Here is a 23,279-nt window from a genome sequence, read left to right on the forward strand (position 1 = left end):
GCAAGATAAGAAACAGCTCTTTTACATTATCTTTTTAATGCGTCTCAGAAATATTTCACTGGGGCTATGTACAGGTGAGAAAGGAAAGTATTTTTGTCCTGTTTCCATCATATATATATATATTTTTTTTTTTTTTTCTTTTTTCTGGAAAGTGCTGAGAACAAAGGTCAGATAGGAAGGCAGTAGCTCTCAGATATTATCTCTCTGGACACCAGGTAAAACACTAACTCATTTCATTCGGAACAAAGGTCTTCAGAAAGCAATATTTGGCAACTACAGCCTACAGTCATTCAGTTGCCTTTTTTCAGTGCTGCTGAAGCTAATGGGGGAATTCATATTTGACACACAGGTTATTATGACCTACAAGCTGTTCTTTTCTGCTGATGAATTTCTGAGAATATCAATATTTCTTAAACAACACTGTTATTGAAGATGTAAATGGCTACTGATACATTAAAAAGCCCTCTGGAAATGCAGGGCTCATTTCTGCAGGGACGGAATTGCTGGGCTGTTGCACCCACAGTGTTTCTACTCCAGTGGGCTGGAAGAGCAGAGGACTTTGAAAAGTTCCTTGGGCAGAAGTCGTGTTCCATCACAAGATCTGTGCAATTTCAGACAATGCTTGTTGGTGATGTTCAATAAACAGGCACAGTGTAATAGCTAATTCATAAAAATGGACCTCCTGCAGCAGCCAGAGGCAGGCAAGCGTGTCATTATTGCAAATCTTTATCTTTTTTATTGTGTGCCTGCACCCCTGCATCAGTTTTCATTGTGCACAAAGAATGATACTCCTGCCACTTTTAAACACGACCATCCATTATTTAAAATGACAAGTACTTCTGCAAGATGCTGTAACTTGCTTAAGATTTGGAGCTGACTAGAACTTAACAGGGTTTCTTTTGATTTTTCTTTTTTCCTTTCCACCCACAGGAAACATCATTCTGTTTTTCACATTTGATTTGTACATCAGGCCTCAGTGATGTCTTCCCATCTTTCTGGTCAGCTGGAAACTCCCAGGAGGCAGCAGTTGACCAGTGCCATGGAGCAGTGTGTGTGAATATCGTGGTCATGCAAAGGTCACAGCTTGGTCCATTGGAGCTCAGGACCTGCAGCTTCAGCTTCCCATATCCCATGCCAAGAGGGAGAATATTCCAGAACCAATCTGCCTGAACACCTATTTTAGATTTGATGGAAGTTTATCCAAGCCTAGGGTGAACTGTATGAAACTTCTTGAACTTCATGAATACAGATTGATCAGGAAATTTCTAATGGCCTCTAGTTAGAACATTAGAACTCGGTCACAGCTATGAACTGCTGCCAGGCATTTCTCCTAAGCTCAAAAGCTACTGCTTTGTAAGCCTGGAATTGTTTTGATAAGTGCTAAATTCTGCCAAATATCAACTGCATCAACCAGCTCCTGAAATCTGAACCCCAGATTGGAGAAGTGATCAAATGTGCACATTAGCTCAATTGATTCTTGAACACATAATTTGGCTACATATGTTTATTTGAAAGTTTTAAACTTCTGAAGCACTTAAATTAAATGGGCTCTACTCTTTTCCCAGAAACCAAATGGTGTAATAGAACATCTTTTTTGGCACAAGAAAAGCTTTCTTGATTTAAAGCTTGCTATCCCTCACATAAATCACCGTGAGCTCAAAGGTAGACACAGAGTAGAAAAGTAGGCTTGGTAAAATATAGATTATAAAGTCTGTTTACATAATTGGATGTAGTTTATCTACTAAACCGCACAGTAAATTTAATTTCTGCCCTTTGCCACACACACTGGAAAATATCCTTTGGTGACAACAGGTTGGAACACACCCAAATGCACCTGAAATATGGAGTGTCTACAGAAAGGGTTTCTGAGAGGAGGTTTTCTATTTATATTTAGATTTGTATATTTAATAATCTTAAAAATTTATGATCATTCTACCTGAAGATTGCCAGCTGGCTGGAGGAATCTATTGACTGCCATTACCCCATGGAGAAAACATGGGGGTTTAAGAGGGTGAATTATGAAACACTGAGAACTCCAGGCTGTAAATTACTAAATATGAGTGAAGTCAGATATTTGTTCTCATACAGAAAACAAACCAGTCATACTGCTTTTTATGGTGAAAGGCCACTCACATCCACTGCTTGGTAGCCCTAACACATCATGAACACCTTTCTCCTAAAATCAGGAGAGATAGTTGGCAATTCCTTCTGAGGAAGCCTGGCTTCACTTTGGTCAGACTTCCCTTTGAGAAATATTTTACATTTCTTCCTTTTTAACCTTTATTAGATTTACTTCATGATTGTTCTTCTAGTTAATAATTTATTCATTTATTTGTCTTTTTTTGCTTGCTTTTTCAGCATAGGACAGTGGAAAAAGCTTTTTTTTCCAGTTGCATTTATGATGTGAAGGCATCAAGAAGAGATGAGGGCTGCGGGTAGACTGTGTGTTCAGTGTCTCCCCACTTGTCATCTAGAGGAATAAACCCCATGCTATTTCTCAGGAAAATCCTGGCCAGCTGATGCAGAATTCAGTGCTATGAATGGATTTTTAGTTGGACTCTAATTCAAGAGTTTTCCTTTTTTTTTTTTTCCTCTTCTCTTTCCCACTGAGAATGAACATATTACAGGAATAGGAAAATAAAAATACTAACCTGAAGGTTATTCAGATCCTAAAATCATAAGAAATATGACTCAAGGATATTCTTGCTGACTAATATTGTCCATTCCTAGTCAAATTCTCCTACTTTTGCTTTTTGGTGCAGGAAGCTACAGGAAAATTTACGACCTTGTCTTTCAAAGGAAGGATGTCTTTCAAAGGATGTGTGTGGAATGAGGAACCAGAGGCACAATATTTGTTGTCATTATCTCTACAAGCATTTTTGGCACCCCTCATAAATAACCTACAGAAAAACCACCCTGGCAAGGGAAGAACAACAACACCTGAGCTCCAAACAAGGCACACCCAGGAACAGAACAGGTGGCACAGGCTGTCCACACAGGAGGTGGAGTTCCCACCCTTGGGGACATTCAGAAGTCATCTGGGGATGTTCCTGAGCAGCCAGCCCTAGCTCACCCTTTCAGCAGAGGGGCTGGACTGACCAGTGCCCAGATGTCCCTCTGGACCTCAACCTCTGATCCTGTGACTTGGGAGGATCCTGTCAGCAATGGGATGCAGCAGGAGCTGGGATCCTGTCAGCAATGGGATATCAGGAGCTGCTGGGATCCTGTCAGCAATGGGATGGCAGCAGCTGCTGGGATCCTGTCAGCAATGGGATATCAGGAGCTGCTGGGATCCTGTCAGCAATGGGATATCAGGAGCTGCTGGGATCCTGTCAGCAATGGGATCCTGTCAGCAATGGGATATCAGGAGCTGTTGGGATCCTGTCAGCAATGGGATATCAGGAGCTGCTGGGATCCTGTCAGCAATGGGATCCTGTCAGCAATGGGATATCAGGAGCTGTTGGGATCCTGTCAGCAATGGGATGGCAGCAGCTGCTGGGATCCTGTCAGCAATGGGATATCAGGAGCTGTTGGGATCCTGTCAGCAATGGGAATGTCAGCAGCTGCTGGGATCCTGTCAGCAATGGGATGGCAGCAGCTGCTGGGATCCTGTCAGCAATGGGATCCTGTCAGCAATGGGATATCAGGAGCTGCTGGGATCCTGTCAGCAATGGGATCCTGTCAGCAATGGGATATCAGGAGCTGCTGGGATCCTGTCAGCAATGGGATCCTGTCAGCAATGGGATATCAGGAGCTGTTGGGATCCTGTCAGCAATAGGATGGCAGCAGCTGCTGCTGTCCCAGTGTCCTGTGGGGAGCCCTGTCCGTACCTGTGTCCTGCGAGGGGCTGACGCTGTAGCTGTCACTTTCCTTGTCCACTGATCCTGCTGGCCTGGGTGTGGGGAGCCTCCAGTCTGTGGTGAGGGTGTGGGCTGATATGGTGGGGTGGGGTCTGTTGAGGGTCCACTGGCTGGCGTAGCGGTTGCGCGCGGTGGGTCCGGTTTTGGCACTCCTCCTCGTGGTGGGATCTGTGAGGGATGGCAGAGAAGGGTTGGGAAGGAAAGCAGCCCTGTCAGAATCACAGAGTCCTAGAATGTCCTGAGCTGGAAGGGACCCACAGGGATGACCCAGTCCAAGCCCTGGCCCTGCCCAGACCCCCCAACAATCCCACCCTGGGCATCCCTGGAGCGGTGTCCAAACACTCCTGGAGCTCTGGCAGCCTCGGGGGTGAAGAACCTTTATCTAAAATCCTACCCAATCCTCCCCTGACACAGCTCCAAACATTTCCATGTGTCCTGTCCCTGGTCAGCAGAGAGATTGGTGCCCAGCCCTTCACTTTCCCCTTCCAGAAGGGGATGGCCACTGAAATCATCTTTGTTAAAAAACCCCAAAATCAAGACATTCTTTTTTGGGGAAAAAAAAATGAACAGTGTTAATGCTGATCATTACCAAACTGCTGATGCTTTTCTAGAACTACTCTCTTTCTAATGAAACTCTACATTTTATCAAGGGCAGAACTGAAGAGCTGAAGGCCCCATCATTCTTCCATTGACACATTCATTATCCCTTTACTCCAAGACAAGCAGTTCTGCAGCACCAAAACCACTCTGAGAACTGGAAGAGCACAAGGCAAATAGATCTGGTCAGGGATTTCACACCACACCTCAAGTGAAGTGCAAGGTAAATTATCAGCATGGATGTGCCCACAGAAGCAGCCTGCACCAGGCACCTGCTGTCAGTTTTGAAACAGATGTGCTCAGAAATGTGGGGCTGTAATTCCCTCTTCTGGACATACTGTCACTATATTACAGTATTGATCAGCTACAGATTTCCTATTTTAACAAGTGGCCAAGACATAAATCATAAGATGTAATAGTGCCATCAGAGTTTCAGGGGGAACAGGTTCATAAAGATTTGGCTGCTTTGGAACAGTTAGTAAATTAATACAATTTCTCAAACTTTAAAAAATCATATGCTACCGGTTTAAGGTCATCAGTGTTGTACTTTTTAAATTAACTTAGAGATAATATAGTGACCAAGACTATAAAAGCAAACAATGTGCCAAAATTGACCTCCTTGAACTTATTAATAAAGAGTTCTGCCCTAAAAGTGAGTCTAAAAGCAAGGGCAAGAGAAAAAGTCATTATGTGGCAAACAGAGAGTGACTACATCAGCACGGAAGGATTTCTCTTCAAAGCTTCTGAAAGGATATCACTAACAATAGAAAGGGTATTAGAAATGAAAAATTCAAATCTATTCAAAATGTTCTTTGACATTCAAATGATGAAGTTGTCAGTCTTTGAGGTAAGAGACTTTAGCAGAAGAAATTGAAAGAAAAAGCAATACCCAGATAATGACTCTGAGCACTGCTCCTGCCTAAGCATTCCCAGTGAGAATTTGTATCCTGCTGCTTCAAAGAAACAAGGCATTTATTTACAAATAAAGGTCTGATCCGTCTCCTTTTTTTTCCCTACAGCAGTGGAAAAATCAGAACCTGGTGCCACTGATAATTGATCCTCCTGGTAGTGCAGCACAGAGCTGCCTCACATGGACAACATGCAAATCCGTGCTCAGTGTGGCACAAACCAACACTTGGGAAAGTGGCACGTGGCTGTGGTGTGGCCAGGAGTGAGCCTCATTCAGGGGACAACGTGGAGAACAGGAGGAGAGTGCTGGTGGGAACAGCTCCTGGCACAGTGCTGGGGCTGCCTGCTCTGGACAAGAGAAGGTTTGGGGGAATGCTGTCGATGTACAGAAATACCTGAGGGGCAAGAGGACAAGAGCCAAGTTTCTGTCAGAGGTGCCCAGTGAGAAGACCAGGGGCAATGGCCACAAGGAGAAACTTGGGAGCTTCGTCCTGAGCATCAGGAAACAGTTTAATGTGAGAGAGACTGAGCCCTGGCACAGGAGGTGGAGTTCCCACCTTGGGGACATTCAGAAGTCATTTGGGGATGTTCCTGAGCAGCCAGCCCTTGCTGACCCTGCTTTCAGCAGAGGGGCTGGACTGAGCAGTGCCCTGATGTCCCTCTGGACCCCAACCTCTGATCCTGTGGCTCGGGAGGATCCTGTCAGCAATGGGAATGAGCTGGGAGAGCCTCTGCCAGCCCACAGGAGCTCAGTCCTCGTCCTGATGAGCAGGAGGTCAGCTCCAGCCGTGCTGTGCCTTTGTGAGGGGCTGTGCAGCACAGGCAGAGCAATTCCAGAGCTGGCAGTGGGATGGAAACACAGCTGGTACCCTGGTTGTGCCAGCTGTGCCGTCAAACACAACTGGAGAGAGCTGAGGTCAGCAAGGCAAAGGTTCACAGAACAACTCTTCCATAAATAAATAAATAAGGACGAGAGAAGAACTTCAAATATGCTGTAAAGGAATATTTGTCACTCAGTGAAGGTGAGTGGGCTCAGACAGGAGGGTCCATAACCTCTGAGCCACCCAGCTGGGCTCTGCTCTCCTCTTCACAGCACAAGTGGTGGCTCTAGACAAAATCCCATCACCCAGCCCGCAGCAAAGCTGGATTAGTGTCTTAAATCCAGAGAACATTAGCTGGAAGTCTTTGACCCAGCCCTGTGCACTGCTGCAGTCAGATCTGTACTGCTTAATAAAAGTGCTGGTGGGTTTTTATTTCCAAGCAGGGCTGGACACTGATCATATTCTTACACACGCGTTAAATCCACATTTAATTTGAAGGAATTCTCTCCCTGGCTGCAGAGGAATCGAGCACAGAACAGCACACAAAGAGGCATTAGAAAGGAAGGTGCTATAAAGTTCTGTGGCATGACACAGGCCTAAGGTTTTGGGGTGATGCCTCTTTCCTTATTAGAAAATCTAGTCTTCGAGGAATGACCTGAAAAAAGATGAAAGAGCTAAAAAAGCACCAAGGCCTGGACTAGAACACCTCTTATTTAAAAGATTGTGGTGGAAATGGATTTTTTGAATTATCTGCATTCTAGCAACTGAGCTTTCAGCATTTATGTTCACCAAACTCAACAAGGAAATTCTGAAACAATCAAGGCACAGATAACCTAAGAGATTTCAGAAATTGCACACTGTAGTGAAATACATTTTGGTAAAATTTCTAACTCATAACTAATCATTCAACCTAGTATTTTTTTTATCCATTTACATAGATAGAGAATATATTCATGACAGGAATGAGAAGAATGGATTGCATCAGTATATAAATTTATGATAGTATTTTAATCACTATAAGAACAACTTGGCATGAATATATCTGAGAAAAGTAATTTACCATAATAACTAAAGCCCAAAATACAACTTTTTCAGAAAAAGTAATAATGAGAATTGCTTTTTTTTTTTTTTGCCTGATGGAGAGGTAGGAGGAAAGTTGCTTTTGAAATACAATAAAGATTGATCACAGAGGGAAAAAAAAAGTGTATTACATACTAAAATCCATTAAGGTAATTTACCCAATAAATTCTGGTAATTAAAATCTAGCATGCATTTGGTTTAATGAAGGCCAGGTATGAATTATTTCAAATTACACCTCCATTTCAGATGCAGATGCAATTTTCCCCATACTGAATCACTAAGTGCAATAGCTTAAACAATGTCCTCTGCTGACCTAAATAGATTTCTCTCCACTCTCAGACAGAAGGATGAGGATACAAATACAGGAACAGAGTATTTATTTTGTTACAGCTTTCTCCCCTCTAAAACAACCCCTGTTTTCTGATGTTCTTACTTGTTCCTGGCCGGGCATCAGAGACATCCACCAGTGGCCCTGTGGCTTGTGACACCGACTGGTAATGGACCGTGTGGGTGACAGTCAGGGACTTCTGCTTGGACGTCTCTCCAAAGTCAGCATCAGTGAGCAGAACCGTGGATCTGTCGTCTGTAAGTGGGAAATAATCAGATAATGAGCACAGAGTGCTGGCTTTGCCTTCGTTAGAGCTTTGCAGTGAGTCCCCAAGCGTCCACAGCCCAGCGACACGGCGGGCAGAGCAGCTCCCTGCTCTCTGCAGGGCCCAGGTGGCTTTGAAGGGAAGTTTAAACCTCTGGGTTTAAACTCAAATCCCATATAAAACTAAAGAATAACTTTCATTTTTCCTGGTGATTTCACCTTAGAGACATGCAACTGGGGCAGACTGTTAAACATGCTCACAAAGAGCTGATTTGTGTGTTGTCATTTGTGGCCCCAATTCCTTCCTTCCCATCCTTTGAACACTGCCCTCTTCCCCTCCACTTTCAGAGAGCTCAGACGAGCTTTTCAAAAACATATTCCACTGATTTCTCTTTATTAGCATGATTAGAAATATCCTCAGAGAAACCACCCCTGTCTTCCCAAAAGGAGGTCGTTAGGGGGTGTTGTTAACCAACCCCCTCTCCCCATTTTTGCAGAAACAGAATATTGCAGAAGGGATGACCCTGACCCAGGACTGTTTTTTTCTGTAGCTTCAGATAAAGGTGTGAGGTTAAGCCTGACCATGGGAAGGAAGAAAAAGGTGAGCACTAACCTTTCCTGCTGTGTGGTTCTGCTTCTATTTCTTCCCTGTCTGGTAGGATATATTCTCCAAATTTCTACACAGACCTTGATCATTGCAGTGCTACACAGCACTTGCTTCCTTTTTAATTTTTTTTTTCCAGTTGTGATCTCTGTATCAAATTTTTTTTTTGCTCCAAGGAGGAATCTGGCCCACTTGATTATGGATGGTTTAACAGCAATAAATCTTTCACTGCTTTGTGCTTGCAGAACAACAATTTGGTGTGCTATCACACTTTCTTTTGCATTCTTTACAGTCTTTTTATCCATTCAGAATTGCAAGAAAAGCCTCAAGGATTTCCTGCTGTGCTGTGCTATATAGTTTTGTAATGTGTTCTAAGGAACTGGCAGCAGCTGGACTTCTGGGTATTTACTAGTCAGCAGAGGTTGATCCACTTCTTGTAAGCATTCCTGGCTTTTGTTTTGGATTTTTTTTTTTTTAACTTGACAAGACACCATTAGGATGAACAGTTCTGCTCAATAACAGAACACACATTTTTTACCCAAAGATGGCTATAAATAGAATAACATTAGGAATCAAATCACTCCGTCTCTGGCAAAAGATGAGCTCTTATTCAGGTTGGGAATAAAGCTTCTTGGCAGCAAACTCTGTCAAACCCTGCCAAAATCCCTGCTTATTCTGGGTGGAAAGCTGCCTCTTAGCAAGGCCCTGATCACATTGCTGCAGTTCAGGCTCTAAGAGTATTTTCACTGGAACCCCCCAGTGCTCAGCAGCTGCCACTCAAAAGTTAAAGCTGTCTTTAGGATGAAGCCTGGCACAAAGGGCAGATTTTGGGGAGCTTAGATAATGATTTTAGAAAGTCTGAAAGTCTCCTTTTCAAACCTGGAATGGGCATAAACAGGAGGTGCAGAGATGCTGCTCACAGTTTGCTGACTTTCCTCTCTGGCCACACCATTGCTGGATGCTGTTGCATTGTCAGCTTCTTTTATACAGATTTTTATCCAAAAAATGTAAAGTCAGAAGCCTAACAAGGTCAGGAGTGTCTTGCCACAGTGTGTGCTCATACAGTCACGGCATCAGGCTGCATTTCTATTTTGTGTTTCTGGATATTTTTTAATTATTTGGGAAAAAAACCCCAACACCAAACTATTTTATTTCTTGTGACACTTCGGTTAAGTACCAGCCCCATGAGAAATCTTGTTTTCTGTAGCATCAAACAGTTTAGATTTGAATTTTGCGTGGATACACAGAAGCTGAAAACTGATCAAAATGTTGAAATATCATGTGCTATGAACAGGTAGATACAATATGCAACATGTAAGTTTTAAAAGTTAGCTGTAGCAAATCTTCAGATACTGAGAGTGCAGTTTCAGAATTTCATTTTCCCTTTAAGTAATGTCAGTGATCCAACTGCCTATTCAGAGCCAAATGAGAAATCAGAATGAAAATCATAAAACTGCCAATCCTCAATTACATTTTCTTCAAGAAACTCTTTCCAACAATTTCATTTTCCTAATGTCCTGCATTATTTTAGATCCTATACTGAGATTACTTTTAGTGGGAAATGACTCAAAGGGGAGGGAAAATAAACCCCAGTCCGGTTTTCAAATTACTTTGTAGCTCTTTTCTCTTGATGTGTGCAGCAGGGAAAAGGTGTGGAGTAAAGGAATTCCACCTAAAAGGACCTGTTACATTAACCAGGGGGAAAAAGCTCAATTTACCAATGGTCTCCATGGTGTCCCTCTCCTCTATCAGCAGCTGTGCTCTGGGAATGTCTATGTGCATCCTCAGTGTTTGCTGCTGCTTATTAAGTGTGTCTGATGTCCTGGTGTTCTTGCTGAAAACAAAAGAGAAATGAAGATGTTAACATTCAGCCCAAATGAAAAGATATTTGCAAACTTCCTAATTTTCAATCTGTCCAGCTCAAAAAAACCAATGTGACCATAATCAGCAAAAACCACTCATACATTTGATTTTGCCCTCTTCAGAACAAGTGCATGGTATTAATTTATTGCACATGCCAAGGCATTAGATGAATGCACAGTGTGGAGGGATGTGGTCTGTCCTCTATCAGCAGGAACCTGAGAATTTCACACAGTTTTCTTCAAGTGTTGTCATAATGAAATGAATAAAAACACTTTGGAAGATGGACCTTTTCTTTCACTCCTCATGAATCTGAGTAAAGCAACACACAGCTGATCAAACAGGTTGGTAGGAAAATGATGTCTTGAGTAATTTCTAATTGTTTTTTTATCTTTTCATTAGTTTTAATTAGCTACGTTTCAAATATCACTTTGACTGATAAATGAAAAAGCAAATTAATAGCTAAGCATAATATTCATAGATTGCATAAAATAAATAAAGGCTTTAGCCCCATTGATGTTCCAAGACAAAAATTGCAAATCTTGTTTACATTTGTGGATTATGTCTAATTGATTGATGCAATAATCTAAAAAAGAACATAAACCAATTATTTTATCATCATGCAAATTGAAACTATTTCATTTTGAAGTTTGTGTACCAGAAAATGACTTCTTAAATGAGCTGTCTACCAAAAGCAAATGAAAATGGATGGTAAAACCAAGTGCCACAGTCATTTCTAGCACAGAACCTGCACCAAGAAACCTTCAGATTGCACTAAACAGAAACATTTTGCCCTTTTAGATGTAATTACTCTCTGGATGAAATGAAATATTTGCAAATACTTCACGCAGGGAGGCTGTGGAGAGTTGAGACAAATCAGCCAGCAGTGTGATCCAGGTGCTCAGGCTTCAAAGAGCTGTATGATCCAAGTGGAGGTTCATTTTCTAGTATAAAATGGCTGCAGATCACTCAGTTTAATTCTGCTTTGGCAGTGAATTATTGTGGTTAATGGAATCAGCAGAGGACTCTTAAAGGGATAAGCTCAGCTCTTCTGTGAGCACGGGAGATTAATCCACGTGTGGTGAGCCCACATCTCCGGGAAATTTGTGTTAACCTCCTGCTGTGTCTCCACGTCAGTAACCTCAGGTTTGGAGGTTCTCCTGGAGTCCTTTTTTGGAGGAATTTTCTAGCCCTGTGGTCAGTGGTTCTGCTCCAAATCCAAGGGTGAGATCCACAAGGCACCTGGGAGCACCTCTCTGATTTTCACCTCCTGGCTTTCCCCGCTGTTGTGGTCCCCAGCATTAGCACCATCTATGCATCCTAAATTTAATATCTCTCTCTTCTCCTGGGTGATTAGATGGTGCTGTTCCCATAACATACACATGGATAGTTGAAATGCATTCAAACAGGCCACAACTGGTGCCTCATCCAATCACCATGGAAGCAAAGTATCAGGAGAACCTCCCAAGGGCCTCCAGACTTTTCTCCGTATATAATGAGGGGAGAATGGTCGTCACAGGGTCTTACTAACACATACATTTTCAAAGACATGTAGTATTGTCAAATGGAGATAAATTCCACACTGGTGTTCTCTAAGTCTCTGCATGGAGTGGGTGCCACTCAGGTTGCTGGAATGTTAAGAGAATCAGACAGGAATATTTTATCTGCATGCCAAATATGCTTGGATACAGGCCCTTGGAATGTTGGACTGCTCGAGACTTGCCCAAAGTTGTAGAGCAAATGTAGAGCACCTGTTCCAGTGCCTCACTGCCCTCTGAGTAAAGAATTTTTTCCTAATATTTAGTCTAAACCTGCCCTCTTTCAGTTCAGAATCAGAAGGAAACTGATTATTTTTATGTCCAATTTCAATAATCCAATAGTTGCAGGATACACATAGTCATACATCTAGAGTCTGTGCAGTACATGACTGAGTCTGGGAAATGCAACACTGCACCCCTCTGCACTCACTGGGGATGCAGGGGACAAAGGGATGGGATCAGACTCCTGCTCAGAGAATGCAGATCCCAGAATCCCAGAGCTGGAGCTCTTCAGCAGGATGAATGCTCTGTATTTCCATTATTGGAAAGTACTCAACCAACACAGGAAGCATTGTTTGGATCACAGGGAGCAGGAGCAGAATTGTCCCCAGATTTGCAGTCTCACCTGACAAGAGAGAATTCCCAATCCCAACCTTGGCTCCAGGGATAGTTTCATGCAAAATATGTGGGAGGTTTTTCAAGCCAGAACTGGAATCCAGACCTTTCCACATTCAGGAATGTTCCCTGCTATTCTTGAGAGTTATTCCTTGGTTTGTGGGCTGTGTCTCCTCCTCCTTGCTGAGCTAATTAATTCCCCTGCATGCAGCAGTGACATGGGGTGTCCAAACACAGCACAGGCAGTTGGCAGAAGCAAGGGGGTTGTTGCTGATTAGGATGCTCTCTCATTCTGGCTCAGGGAATTTTGAATTCTTTTTTGCAGACCACAACAGCTCAGCTTTCAAGTTATAAAATCCTAAAGTGCCAACAGCAATGAAGAGCCTCTAGGGCTTGGAAATAGGGCAAAGAAGGTTTCAGTTTTGAAGCTTGGTTAGAAGTATTTCCTAAACTAAATTCAGGTCAACATATTTTAATGGTCTGGTGGACGAGGAGTACAATGATTAATTCTTTAAAGGGATAAAATGTATCTATCTTTATTTTTTTAATATTTACAGACATAAGATTCTCAAACATAAGCAAGTGCTTTTCTTTACTTATCAGACCTTGTACGGATGTGTGTATAATATAATTAATTCCCTTTGGTTCAAAGAATCTCTGAGCTCCAAATCATTAGGCACTGGGAGCCTGTCAGGAGGCTGGGTCACAGACTCACAGAATCATGTCTTGGGTTGGAAAAGACCTTAAAGATCATCTCATTCCAACACCATGCACCGACACCTTCCACTATCCCAGGTTGCTCCAAGCCCTGTCCAGCCTGGCCTTGGACACTTCCAGGCATGAAGAATCCACAACTTCTCTGCACAACATGTTCCAGTGCCTGATTGCCCTCTGAGTAAAGAATTTCTTCCTAATATTTAATTAAACCTGCCCCCTTTCAGATTAAAATCCTTGCCCCTTTTCCTGTCACTGTCTGCCCATATTAAATGTCCCTCTCCTTTCCCTAAGATCCTTCCAGGAACTGAAAATGCCTCAATGAGTTCTCCACAAAGATTTCTCCATTCTGAAGAATCCCTCAGTATTCTCAGTACTTTGCTGTATTCTTTTACTCTACTAAAGTTCCTGCTTTTGTCATTATTTAAAACAGGTATTTGGGCAGGTGGTCCTTTGGTCTGAGTACAGCTTTTATGTTGAGTCTGTGGATAAAAAGGCCTTTTCCAGAGCAAGTACATTGTATAGGGCATTTTGAAAGAGTCCACAGTTTGTTGTAAAAACATATGGGAAACTAAATCAGAATATTTGGGGATGAAGGATTCTTCACCTTGTGTTCAAAATTTGAAAATTCAGTGAATTGCTAAACTGATTCACAGTGAACTGTTACAAAAAGCATGGCTGGACTGATGCTTTCACCCAAAAGAAACATTAAAAAGCTGTGCTTATCCAACAGCAGGGATTTTTATTTGTGTGTGAAAGGCATCAGCAATGAGTTGTGCAGCTCCCATTAAACTGCTGACTTACCCTGCTCCACAGACATTTGCCTTACACAGCCAAAGCCAGTGACTCTCAAAGCAAAGACTAAAGCTCCATTTTTAATCCGATTTACACACACTCAAAAATCTCCTCAAAGGGAAAGATACACAGAGCTCTCTCCAGGCCTCACCCTTCCTACCAAGCAGGAAATCATCTTTTCTGCCCTCTCCCCAAGTACCCCCTTTCTTGATATTTTTATCATAGCAGATTTTGATAAAGTCATAAAGATAAACTATATCAGGGGCTTTATCATATATGATTGTTGTTTTGGAGAGGGCTTATTATCCTTTGATTATTCACATGCTACACCTTCAGGAACATCTGTTGTTTGTGGGTAGCTCAGCTTTTGGTTGAAGGTATTTCACAGATTTGTCACAAATGAGAGTTCCCAGTTCTGGCATGTCTGTAAATGTAAGCCTATATCCCCTATTTCCTCTGAGGTTCTGATTTAACAGCCATTTGCCTTTGTTCAAACTTTTAGAAAAGAAATATAAAATATGCTTATGTGATAAAACCAAGATTATTTGTTAATAAATGAGATGAGAGATTGATGGCCATGTTTCAATGCTGGTGAAAGGAAAAGCCAAATGAAATGGTGGCAGGTGAGTTACCTGGAAAAACAGGTCTGAACTAAGAACTGAGTGGGGACCTGGCTGCTCTCTGAGAACATCAGGCAGGGAGGACAAAAATTCCTTAATTTGGTAACCATCAGCAAAGGAAAAAGTGGGTAAAACCTGGGCACTTCTGAGGGAAGTTTGGTGAAGTTTTCTAAGTGTCAGAGGAGTGAGACCCTGAAATGGCCTTGCAGAAGTGGTGGCAAGGCTTGTGAAGCCAGCCAGGGTTAGGGCAGAGCATTACCAGATTTGCAGAGGGGCTCTGTGTGGTTGTCACTGGGACTGAAAGTCTCCATGCAGGGCTTCCCTGCTGGGTTTCTTCAGGATGATGCCTTAACTTTTAGCTTCTCTATGTTTCAGGTTTTGTGCTGCTTTAGTGTGCAGTTCTGAGCTTCATATGAGGGGATGGTGAGCTCTCTTCACAGAGCAGGGAGACAAAAAATTCCTTCTCCAGCTGGGCACCAAGGACAAATGATCCAAAGCTCAGGCCCAAGAGCACAAACAGCGTGGGCTGGAGAGAGAAAAACAAGCAGGATGGGAGTGCATGGGCTAAAGCTGGAATGGGACAATGAACTGCAAGGTGCAAATGGAGCAGAGCTGATCCCAGTGAGAGCCCCCGGGAGCGCTCGTGCATTTTGGGACCATTTTGGTTCCTCTTGGGTGCAGCCCTGGCTGGGCTCTGGTGCTGCCCAAGGTGGATCCATGGAGGAGATCCTTTTCATAAATCCCTGCTTTATTCTTTAGCTCTGTCCAGCCTCTGCTCTAGATCAGACTTCACAAGGCATCAAGGGAACAGACTTGCTGCATGTGCTGATCTGTTCTGTCTTCTGTGACACCAGAAACCATCAGGGCAAACGTTCCTGAAGCTGCTGAGCCCCACAATTTGCTGCCACGGGCAGCCAGGGAGGAGATGACCTGGACTGCATGACCAGTCCTGTTAATATCACTGGGCTTATACAGATATGATGGCATAGAGCTGAATTTACACCAAACCCATCTGTCACCATGTCTTTGCTGAGTTTATTCTTACAATTGAAGTGAAGTTTATCACGGGTGAGGAAGTTTGGAGTGTGGTTCATGTGGTGAAATACCTATGACATTCTCAAATTTGTTGCTGGAATATAAAAAATATTTTCTAGCAACCCAAAATTCATTTGAACTCAAAAATAATCCCTTGCTGATCCCAGTTTCAAATATATGCAGCGGTTCTAAAGTTCAATATTTTCCCTAGACAAAACAATAAACATTGAAGTTATGAAATTTCCATCTTTGAAAGAATTGTGGTGCCAGAATAGTCATTATGATGCAATTCAACAACTGAATTAGATTTCTGAATGCTGAGCTGATGGAACAGAAGTGAAAAATAATAAATGGATTTACCTGCTCTTTTATACCTTTGGGTATAAGCAGCTCACAACAGTGAATTACATAAACAGAGCTGCAAAGTTTAGAGATATTCACAGCCAGAAATTTATTGCCTTTAATCAGATGATCTCTGAAGAGCAATTACTCTGATATATATTATGGAAAATGTTTTTCAGAGTAGGTAAAATGTCCAAATGGACCTACATAGCTTCTACTATTTAATCTAACACAAGTTGCCAGTTTTTTTATCATTGTAGCCCCTCACACTGTCCACAAAGTGACTTCTTTCTCTCATGTCTAACAACCAGTGCATCACAGTTCTTAACAGACAGACAAATGGTGTGTTTTGGAAAAGAGTTTAGGAATAAAAAGTTTACTTCTCCATTTGTCCCTACAACAATTCTTAAATATGATGCTGTAGTTGACAGACATTTTTCAATTAAAAAAATACAATAAAATTCAATTTGTTCTTACCTCATAAGCATTTCGGCCAAACTCTTTGCATCTAGAAGAAAACAGAAGAAATGTCATCACAAATGAAAATCTATTTGAGAGATGCATTATTAACAAGTGATTTGAATCAGCCATGTGTAACACCACCGTTGTTTCTAGATCAATGGCAAGAATAAAAGAGTGTCTCAAAGTCCCTACTTTTGCTAAAATTGCATTTCTGCTCCAAACAGTCCTGTTTAGTTCCTCAGTAGCACCAAAAATGATAAGAGAAGTTACCATTGGCTTAACTAGAAAAAAGCTACACAAACATATTAGAAATAGGAACAATTTAACAAATAATGAGGATCTCAGTTCTTTCATGCTGTGGGTAGCAAATGAACAGGTGAAGGAAGAAGAAAAGGCAAGAAAATAGGAATTTTGATACCCATCTCTGGGCAAGAGCCAAAGCCAGGCTGGATGAGCAGTTGTCAACCTGTCATTTCCAAACCAAATGTAATTGCACCAGATGTGAGCAAGGGCGGTCTCCAAGGAGTCAATTTAGAATAACAAAATCCCTGAGGTGGGAAAAGACCTCCAAGAGTCCAGGCTGTGCTTGATTCCCACCCTGTTCCCAGCCCAGAGCCCTGAGTGCCACATCCAGACCTTCATTGGACACTTCCAGGGATGGGCACTCCAAACCTCCCTGGGCAGCCCCTGCCAAGGCCTGAGCACCTTTTCCATGAAGAAATTCCTCCTGGTGTCCACCCTGAGCCTCCCCTGGCAGAAACTTGCTTGGTTCCACTCAAATATGAATATTTTCCCACTAGCAATAATTCAAAACTACTGCTGGGTCTTCAGAGTGTGGTCTACACATGAAACAGAGGATGGTTTATTCCCACATGGATCAGCCCTGCAAAATAAGACACTGCTGAAGGAAAAATATTCCCCCTGTTCTTGTCATTGCTGCTATTATTAGAAAAAAATCCTTTGGGGCTATAATTATTTCAGTACTTATCAGTTCAAAAGGCACAGCTGAAGTTTGGTTTTTCAGGTAGGCTTCTGTAAAACTTTATTAACATAATGCACTAATTTCTGTGGTATCATCCAGCAAGAACAGGCAGCTCTGCTTTGTTCTCCTGCAGTCTGCTGCTAAACAAACTCACTTAAAATGCTGATTCCCAAGTCCTTAAGTTTATCACACAGCAACAAAGCAGCCTTTTGTGCAACCAAGTGAAGCAAATCTGAGAAGAAAGCAATTCCAAGTTCTAAGTCTTCAAACAATTCTTATATGGAAGTTTACATTTCTTCTTTTATCTGCTTCTTGTAAATCTACCAGCACCTGCCAAGACATTTACTGAATTTGTCTCTGTTTTCTCCATTCAACCTTTTTTATTCCTCAATCACCTCTTGGGTCTCCAACACCTACAACAATTTCCTTACTTGTGATCCTATTAAATATCGTGCTTTTAAAATTCCAAGGATGCAGACAGAAACAAGCCACCATCTTAAACACATCTCTATAGCTTGTGTTGTACTAATTTTTAAAAGGAATGGACAGAGGGCTCTTTTTATTCGTTAAAAAAATCTCAGCAAAACCCCTTTTACCACTTTTCTGAATTGTATTTATCTGACACAGTGCCAGCTTGCCTCTCTTAAGCTTTATTCCTCACATACCACTGGAGAAGCTGGAATTCCGTGCTCCCTCTAGGTCTGTTTGAACCTTCCTCCATCCCTTTCCAGCACAAAGCATGGAAGATTCCTGGTGGAGGGAAGGATGGTTCATCTGAGGTGTCTCATCTAAGCCAAACATTCATTTTGGGCACTCAGAATTCCTATTTTTCATCTGGAATGAGATTGTCTTTGCCATTAACACCTGGAAGTGACAGTGCCTAGCTGATGATAATATCTTTGCCATCAGTCATAAACCAAAAGACCAACACTGCTGCTCCCAAAGGAGTTTTGTTTCTGACTTGCAAAAACCCAGGAAGGGACAAATTTCCTCAGAAGAATACAAAAAAGCCAAGCAAACCCAACACAACAATAATAATGACACTGGTTGCAAGTAATGGGGTTGTTTTTAGCAAATTTTATGATGCTTCTTGCTATTCTAGCAGCACCAGCATCATGAAGACCCTGTGCACACATTCCCCCTCTGGCATACATAATCAGGGTGGTTTAATATGCAAATATTTCTTTCATTTTCATTCAAAAATTGCTTTTTGAAGCAATTGCTGCCTCATTAAGTGAAGTCTGTATTTGTGCAAGGAATTCACAACTCAAGAAAAGCAGAAGGGACAAAGGTGAAACTTATTACAATGTACTTCAGTTTCCTTTTCATATTTTTTTTTATCAGGTTTAAATGGCAAACAATTTCCCTCACATGTTCTCAGGTGCTGCCCAGCACACAGATGATTTCCATGCTGCATCTGGAAAAAAATTCACACCAATTAATGTACGTGGCACATAAGGGCTCCTTAACACATCTTGATTCTTGGTTAAAGAGATGCACAGGAGGTTGTGCACCTGCAGTAAGAAATAACATGAGGCATCAACAAGACCATGTAATGTGCCAAAAGCTGAATAATGAAGCACTGAAAGGAAAAAACTCCATCAGCGGATTTTAAATTTGTTAATTATCCAAGCAGATTGTTCATATGGTGAGCAGAACTGCTGGAGTTAATGATGGGCACTCAGGTTGGTGTGGGATGGGACAAAAACAAAGCTGGCAGGAATATAAAGGGCTCCTCTCTATCCATCAAACCAAAATCTAGAAGCCTAAAATTAACTGAATATCACAGAATCATGGAGTGGGTTTGGATGGAAGGCACCTTAAAGCCCATCCAGTGCCACCCCTGCCATGGCAGGGACACCTCCCACTGTCCCAGGCTGCTCCAAGCCCCAGTGTCCAACCTGGCCTTGGGCACTGCCAGGGATCCAGGGGCAGCCACAGCTGCTCTGGGAATTCCATCCCAGCCCCTGCCCACCCTGCCAGGGAACAATTCCCAATTCCCAATCTCCCATCCAGCCCTGCCCTCTGGCACTGGGAGCCATTCCCTGTGTCCTGTCCCTGCATGCCCTGGAAATTGTCTCTCTCCAGCTTTCCTGGGGCTCCTTCAGGCCCTGCAAGGCCACCCTGAGCTCAGCCCAAAGCTTCTCCTGTGCAGGTGAACAATGCCAGCTGTGCCAGCCTTTCCTCCCAGCAGAGCTGCTCCAGCCCTCTGCTCATCCTGGAGCCTCCTCTGGGCTCTCTGCAGCAGCTCCAGCTCCTCCCTGGGCTGGACCCCTCCACCACAACATCATGTGTCCAAAACATCATCTCCAGGAGAAATGTCATTGTCACACGCCAATGACCAGAGATTTTATTGTGCTTTTCCTGCAGTACCCTTTTGATCAGCAGATTGATAATACTTTCTAAAATAAACCAGCATCCCTGGCTGTGTCCTATCACCTCCCAGTTTTGAGGTGGTGAAAGCAGGGCTTGGGAAGGGGGCACTGATGACAGAGGGAAGGGGATGATCTCTGCTCCAGCCAAGCATCTCTTCAGTGAAAAAGCCACAGCCATCACTTTTCTTTGCTGGCACAGCCACCTTTAAAATTCTTAACACAATCAGGTTTGCCCCATGGGAAATCAGGGACAGTGATAGAGTTTTAAATTGCATCCTGCCACTCCTGAACTATCAAGCCACGCTGATCCTTTCTGCTTGTGTTAAGGTGAATTGGATTCAAAAACAAAGGGAAAACCATTCCAGGAGTAGCAGAGCTGGTTTAATAGCCAGAAGGAGCATTAAACCATCAGGCTTCTCTTTGAGAATATCTGCTGAACTCCTGAATGGCTGCATGAACTCCAGCAGCCAAGTGACCTTTTTGTGTGAGTTGGCTGGTGGAACAACTAAACTGGGCAAAAATCAGGACTTTGCTGAGAAATCTGTTTTCTTTATAAAGGAGGAAGAAAAATGTTTAACTGTTCCTACATCCAGACAAGTGGTAAGAGGATCAAGAATGGAGAGGCTGCTGTTCTTCAACAGAAATGGGAAGTCAAACCCATGGTCCATAAGCAGGGGTACAGATGTTTGCATGCAGAGCACACTGCAAATAAATCTGCAATTCCCTCTCCTCTTTGTCAAACAGGTTAAAAAAACCCTACATCTGCAGCCACAAAAGCAAGAGTTACATCTGTAATTTGCACTAATTATTTTAGAAGGTCGCACTGTGGAGATTATTTTTCTGATGTAGGCTACAGGAAATCCTGATTTAGGAAAAAAGAATATTGTGCCTCAAAGAAACCCCACTAGGTCATACAAACCAAGTTATACTGAGATATTTCCCTTTCAAAAATTGTATAAATGTTAATCACAACAATTACTGGAGTAAACCATTTATTTTTTAGTTAGGACATCAGAAAAACTTAGTAAGTAGTTCTCTGGAACAGCAATACTTATTGTCAGGAAAGCTTTTAGAACATGAAGTAACTTCAAGAAGAGCAGAAAATGTCAAACATGGGATCAGTCTTCAAAAAGAATGAGCAAAAAACTTTCTGAATTACTTAAGTCCTATCAGTCTGATCCTGGCAATGCACAAAATAATAAAAAAAATTGAGTGAAGTTTAATGAAATGAATTAAAAGGAGACTTGAGACCAATCAATACAGATTTGTGGTCAAGCAGCCATGTCAAACAAAATGGATTTTTTTAAATGAGATTAAAATTTGCTGAGAATTAATGACATTGAAAAAAAAACTCTCACTGGGATATGATTAAATAACAGTAAATGATCATATTTATGTTTCCCTAAAACAAAGTTTCAGTAACTCAAAGTATTTTAACAGGAAGTAGCATGATGCAAAAATTAACACAGCAGCTATTTAAAATGGATTTCAACGTATTCAGACCCCAATTTGAAGCAGAGAATCATTATTCAGTATTTTTTATCCGGGACATTTATCAGTGGTCTGGAGTAAATATAATAATATCTGATAAAAGTTTGAAAATGAAACAAGAATTTGGTAGCTAAAATATAAGGAAAGTGCCAGATCACTAAGAAAATAATCTGGATCATAAGGTCATACATCAAGAACACAAACCAGGGCTGTACAACAGGGAATATTTTCCTGTTGCAGAGCAATCAGAGAACTGGTAAATGATCTCAATGGATAAAATGTTAAGGATGTAAATGATGGGAAAACTACAGAAGAAAATTTAAATATATGAATCTCTTTCATTTACCAATTAAAGCATTAAGAAATGACTTTTTTACCACTATGTGGAAAGGATATCCTTGGAGACTGAAAATGATACAAAAAAGAACTTCTGTACTGTAAAGTAAGACAGGACCAGATGGGATGTCGAGCTGTAGTGGGATAAATTCAGCTAAGTGAGACCCAACTTTTGCAGAAATGGTAGTTAAATACTGATTTCTTTTATCAGAAGTACTGATGAAATCGGTGTTTAAGTGAAGCTCCAATATTTTTCTAAATTTCTCATTTCTGAGAGGAAATAGTTCAGAGAAATTTTATTTTATTTTATTTTATGCAAAAGCCACCCTGGTCAGTGATCATCAGCCTTCCTCAAGGGACTGTAACTCAAGATTCTATAATAGTTGCAAATTAACCATGAAAAAATAATGTGTAGAAATATCATTTTCTAGAGCCAAAGGGCTTGAGATGTCCTGCTCATTACTGGATTGAATTCCACAGTATTTCTAAGAAGATAAGATAAGATAACACTTTCTTCTTCTTTACCATATTTTTTTTTAAATGAAAAAAACCCTAAAACTAGCAAGGTAAAGGGCTTATAAGGTTTTGAAGAAAAAGTGATTACACAAGCTAAAGCATCCAGATGTCCTGGTTTCCAGGACTGTGTATGAACCATAAGGTCGGTTGTCCTTCTTTATATATGAATTTGCCCATGCTCTCTATCTTTTTTTTTTGTTGTTGTTGTTTTGTTTTTTTAATTCCAAAATAGTGTTGCAAAGGACAAAATTAGAACCAAAAGAGAGAGAAGTAGGAAGGTCAGAAGGAAAACATAGAGCTGAGCCTGGTTTTAATAGGTACCATGATCACATTTTGGTTAAAATACAAATAACTAATTATTTAGGTAGCTTCTGGAAGAGATTTGGCTTATTTTTTGCTGATGACAAATTGTTTTACTCTTAATTCGAGTTTGGATTTGAATGTTTTTTTCCCAAATACCTTCAGGGAATACCTTCCCAAAATACCTTTTGCCAGTGCAAAAGCTAAAGGGCAGCAGTGTCAGACTGAAAGGGTCAAAAACTTGGCTGCGGCTCAGCCAGGGGTTTTTTGCTAGAAAAATGATAAAGCTGAATGAATTCACAGATCTAAATCTTATTCACATAACAAACAACTGAATTTGAATAAGGATTAGAGGAAAATACAGATCAGCAACAATGAAAAGTCAGTGAACAATGAAGCGTTGTGTATGTTCTATTATAAAAAATAATGGGGAAAATGTGGTAACAAATCTGAGAGTATCTGGTTGTGTGTTCTATCCCACTAAAATCTTACTACTTTCATTTTATAATTTGGAAATAATGGTTAGCATCTGCTGGAAAACTGAGATTCCCTCATCTTCAGAACATCTGATTTCATCCTTCAAAAAAAGGTCATCAAGGGAAGCAAACAAATGACAAAAGAAGGAAAGCAAATCAATGAGAAATATCTTCCTTTCCCCCATGCAAAATAATAGCAATGTATATATTAATAATTTTTTTAGAAACTTATGACCAAATGAAAAAGAAGGAATTTCTATAGGAAACACAGACACTTTGTTCTGTATTGCAGGAAAATGATCCCAGCTGGGGATTGCACACTTTGGTCACGTGCAGCCCCACTCCTATTTTCATGTCCA

General features: G+C 41.5%; 1 protein-coding gene across 1 annotated transcript in view; it reads right to left on the bottom strand.

Annotated features, from left to right (window-relative positions):
* DSCAM (DS cell adhesion molecule) overlaps positions 1-23,279 on the bottom strand; it is a 446,151-nt gene that overhangs the window by 21,304 nt on the left and 401,568 nt on the right. Inside the window, exons 28-31 of the mRNA XM_053969848.1 lie at positions 16,460-16,490; positions 10,182-10,297; positions 7,701-7,850; positions 3,831-4,028 (exon numbers count right to left, since the gene is read on the bottom strand). Of these exons, the coding sequence (XP_053825823.1) occupies positions 3,831-4,028; positions 7,701-7,850; positions 10,182-10,297; positions 16,460-16,490 (495 nt within the window). The remainder of the gene's footprint in view (positions 1-3,830; positions 4,029-7,700; positions 7,851-10,181; positions 10,298-16,459; positions 16,491-23,279) is intronic.

Source organism: Vidua macroura, chromosome 2 (assembly GCF_024509145.1).
Source record: "Vidua macroura isolate BioBank_ID:100142 chromosome 2, ASM2450914v1, whole genome shotgun sequence".
In the NCBI taxonomy this organism is placed as follows: Eukaryota; Metazoa; Chordata; class Aves; order Passeriformes; family Viduidae; genus Vidua; species Vidua macroura.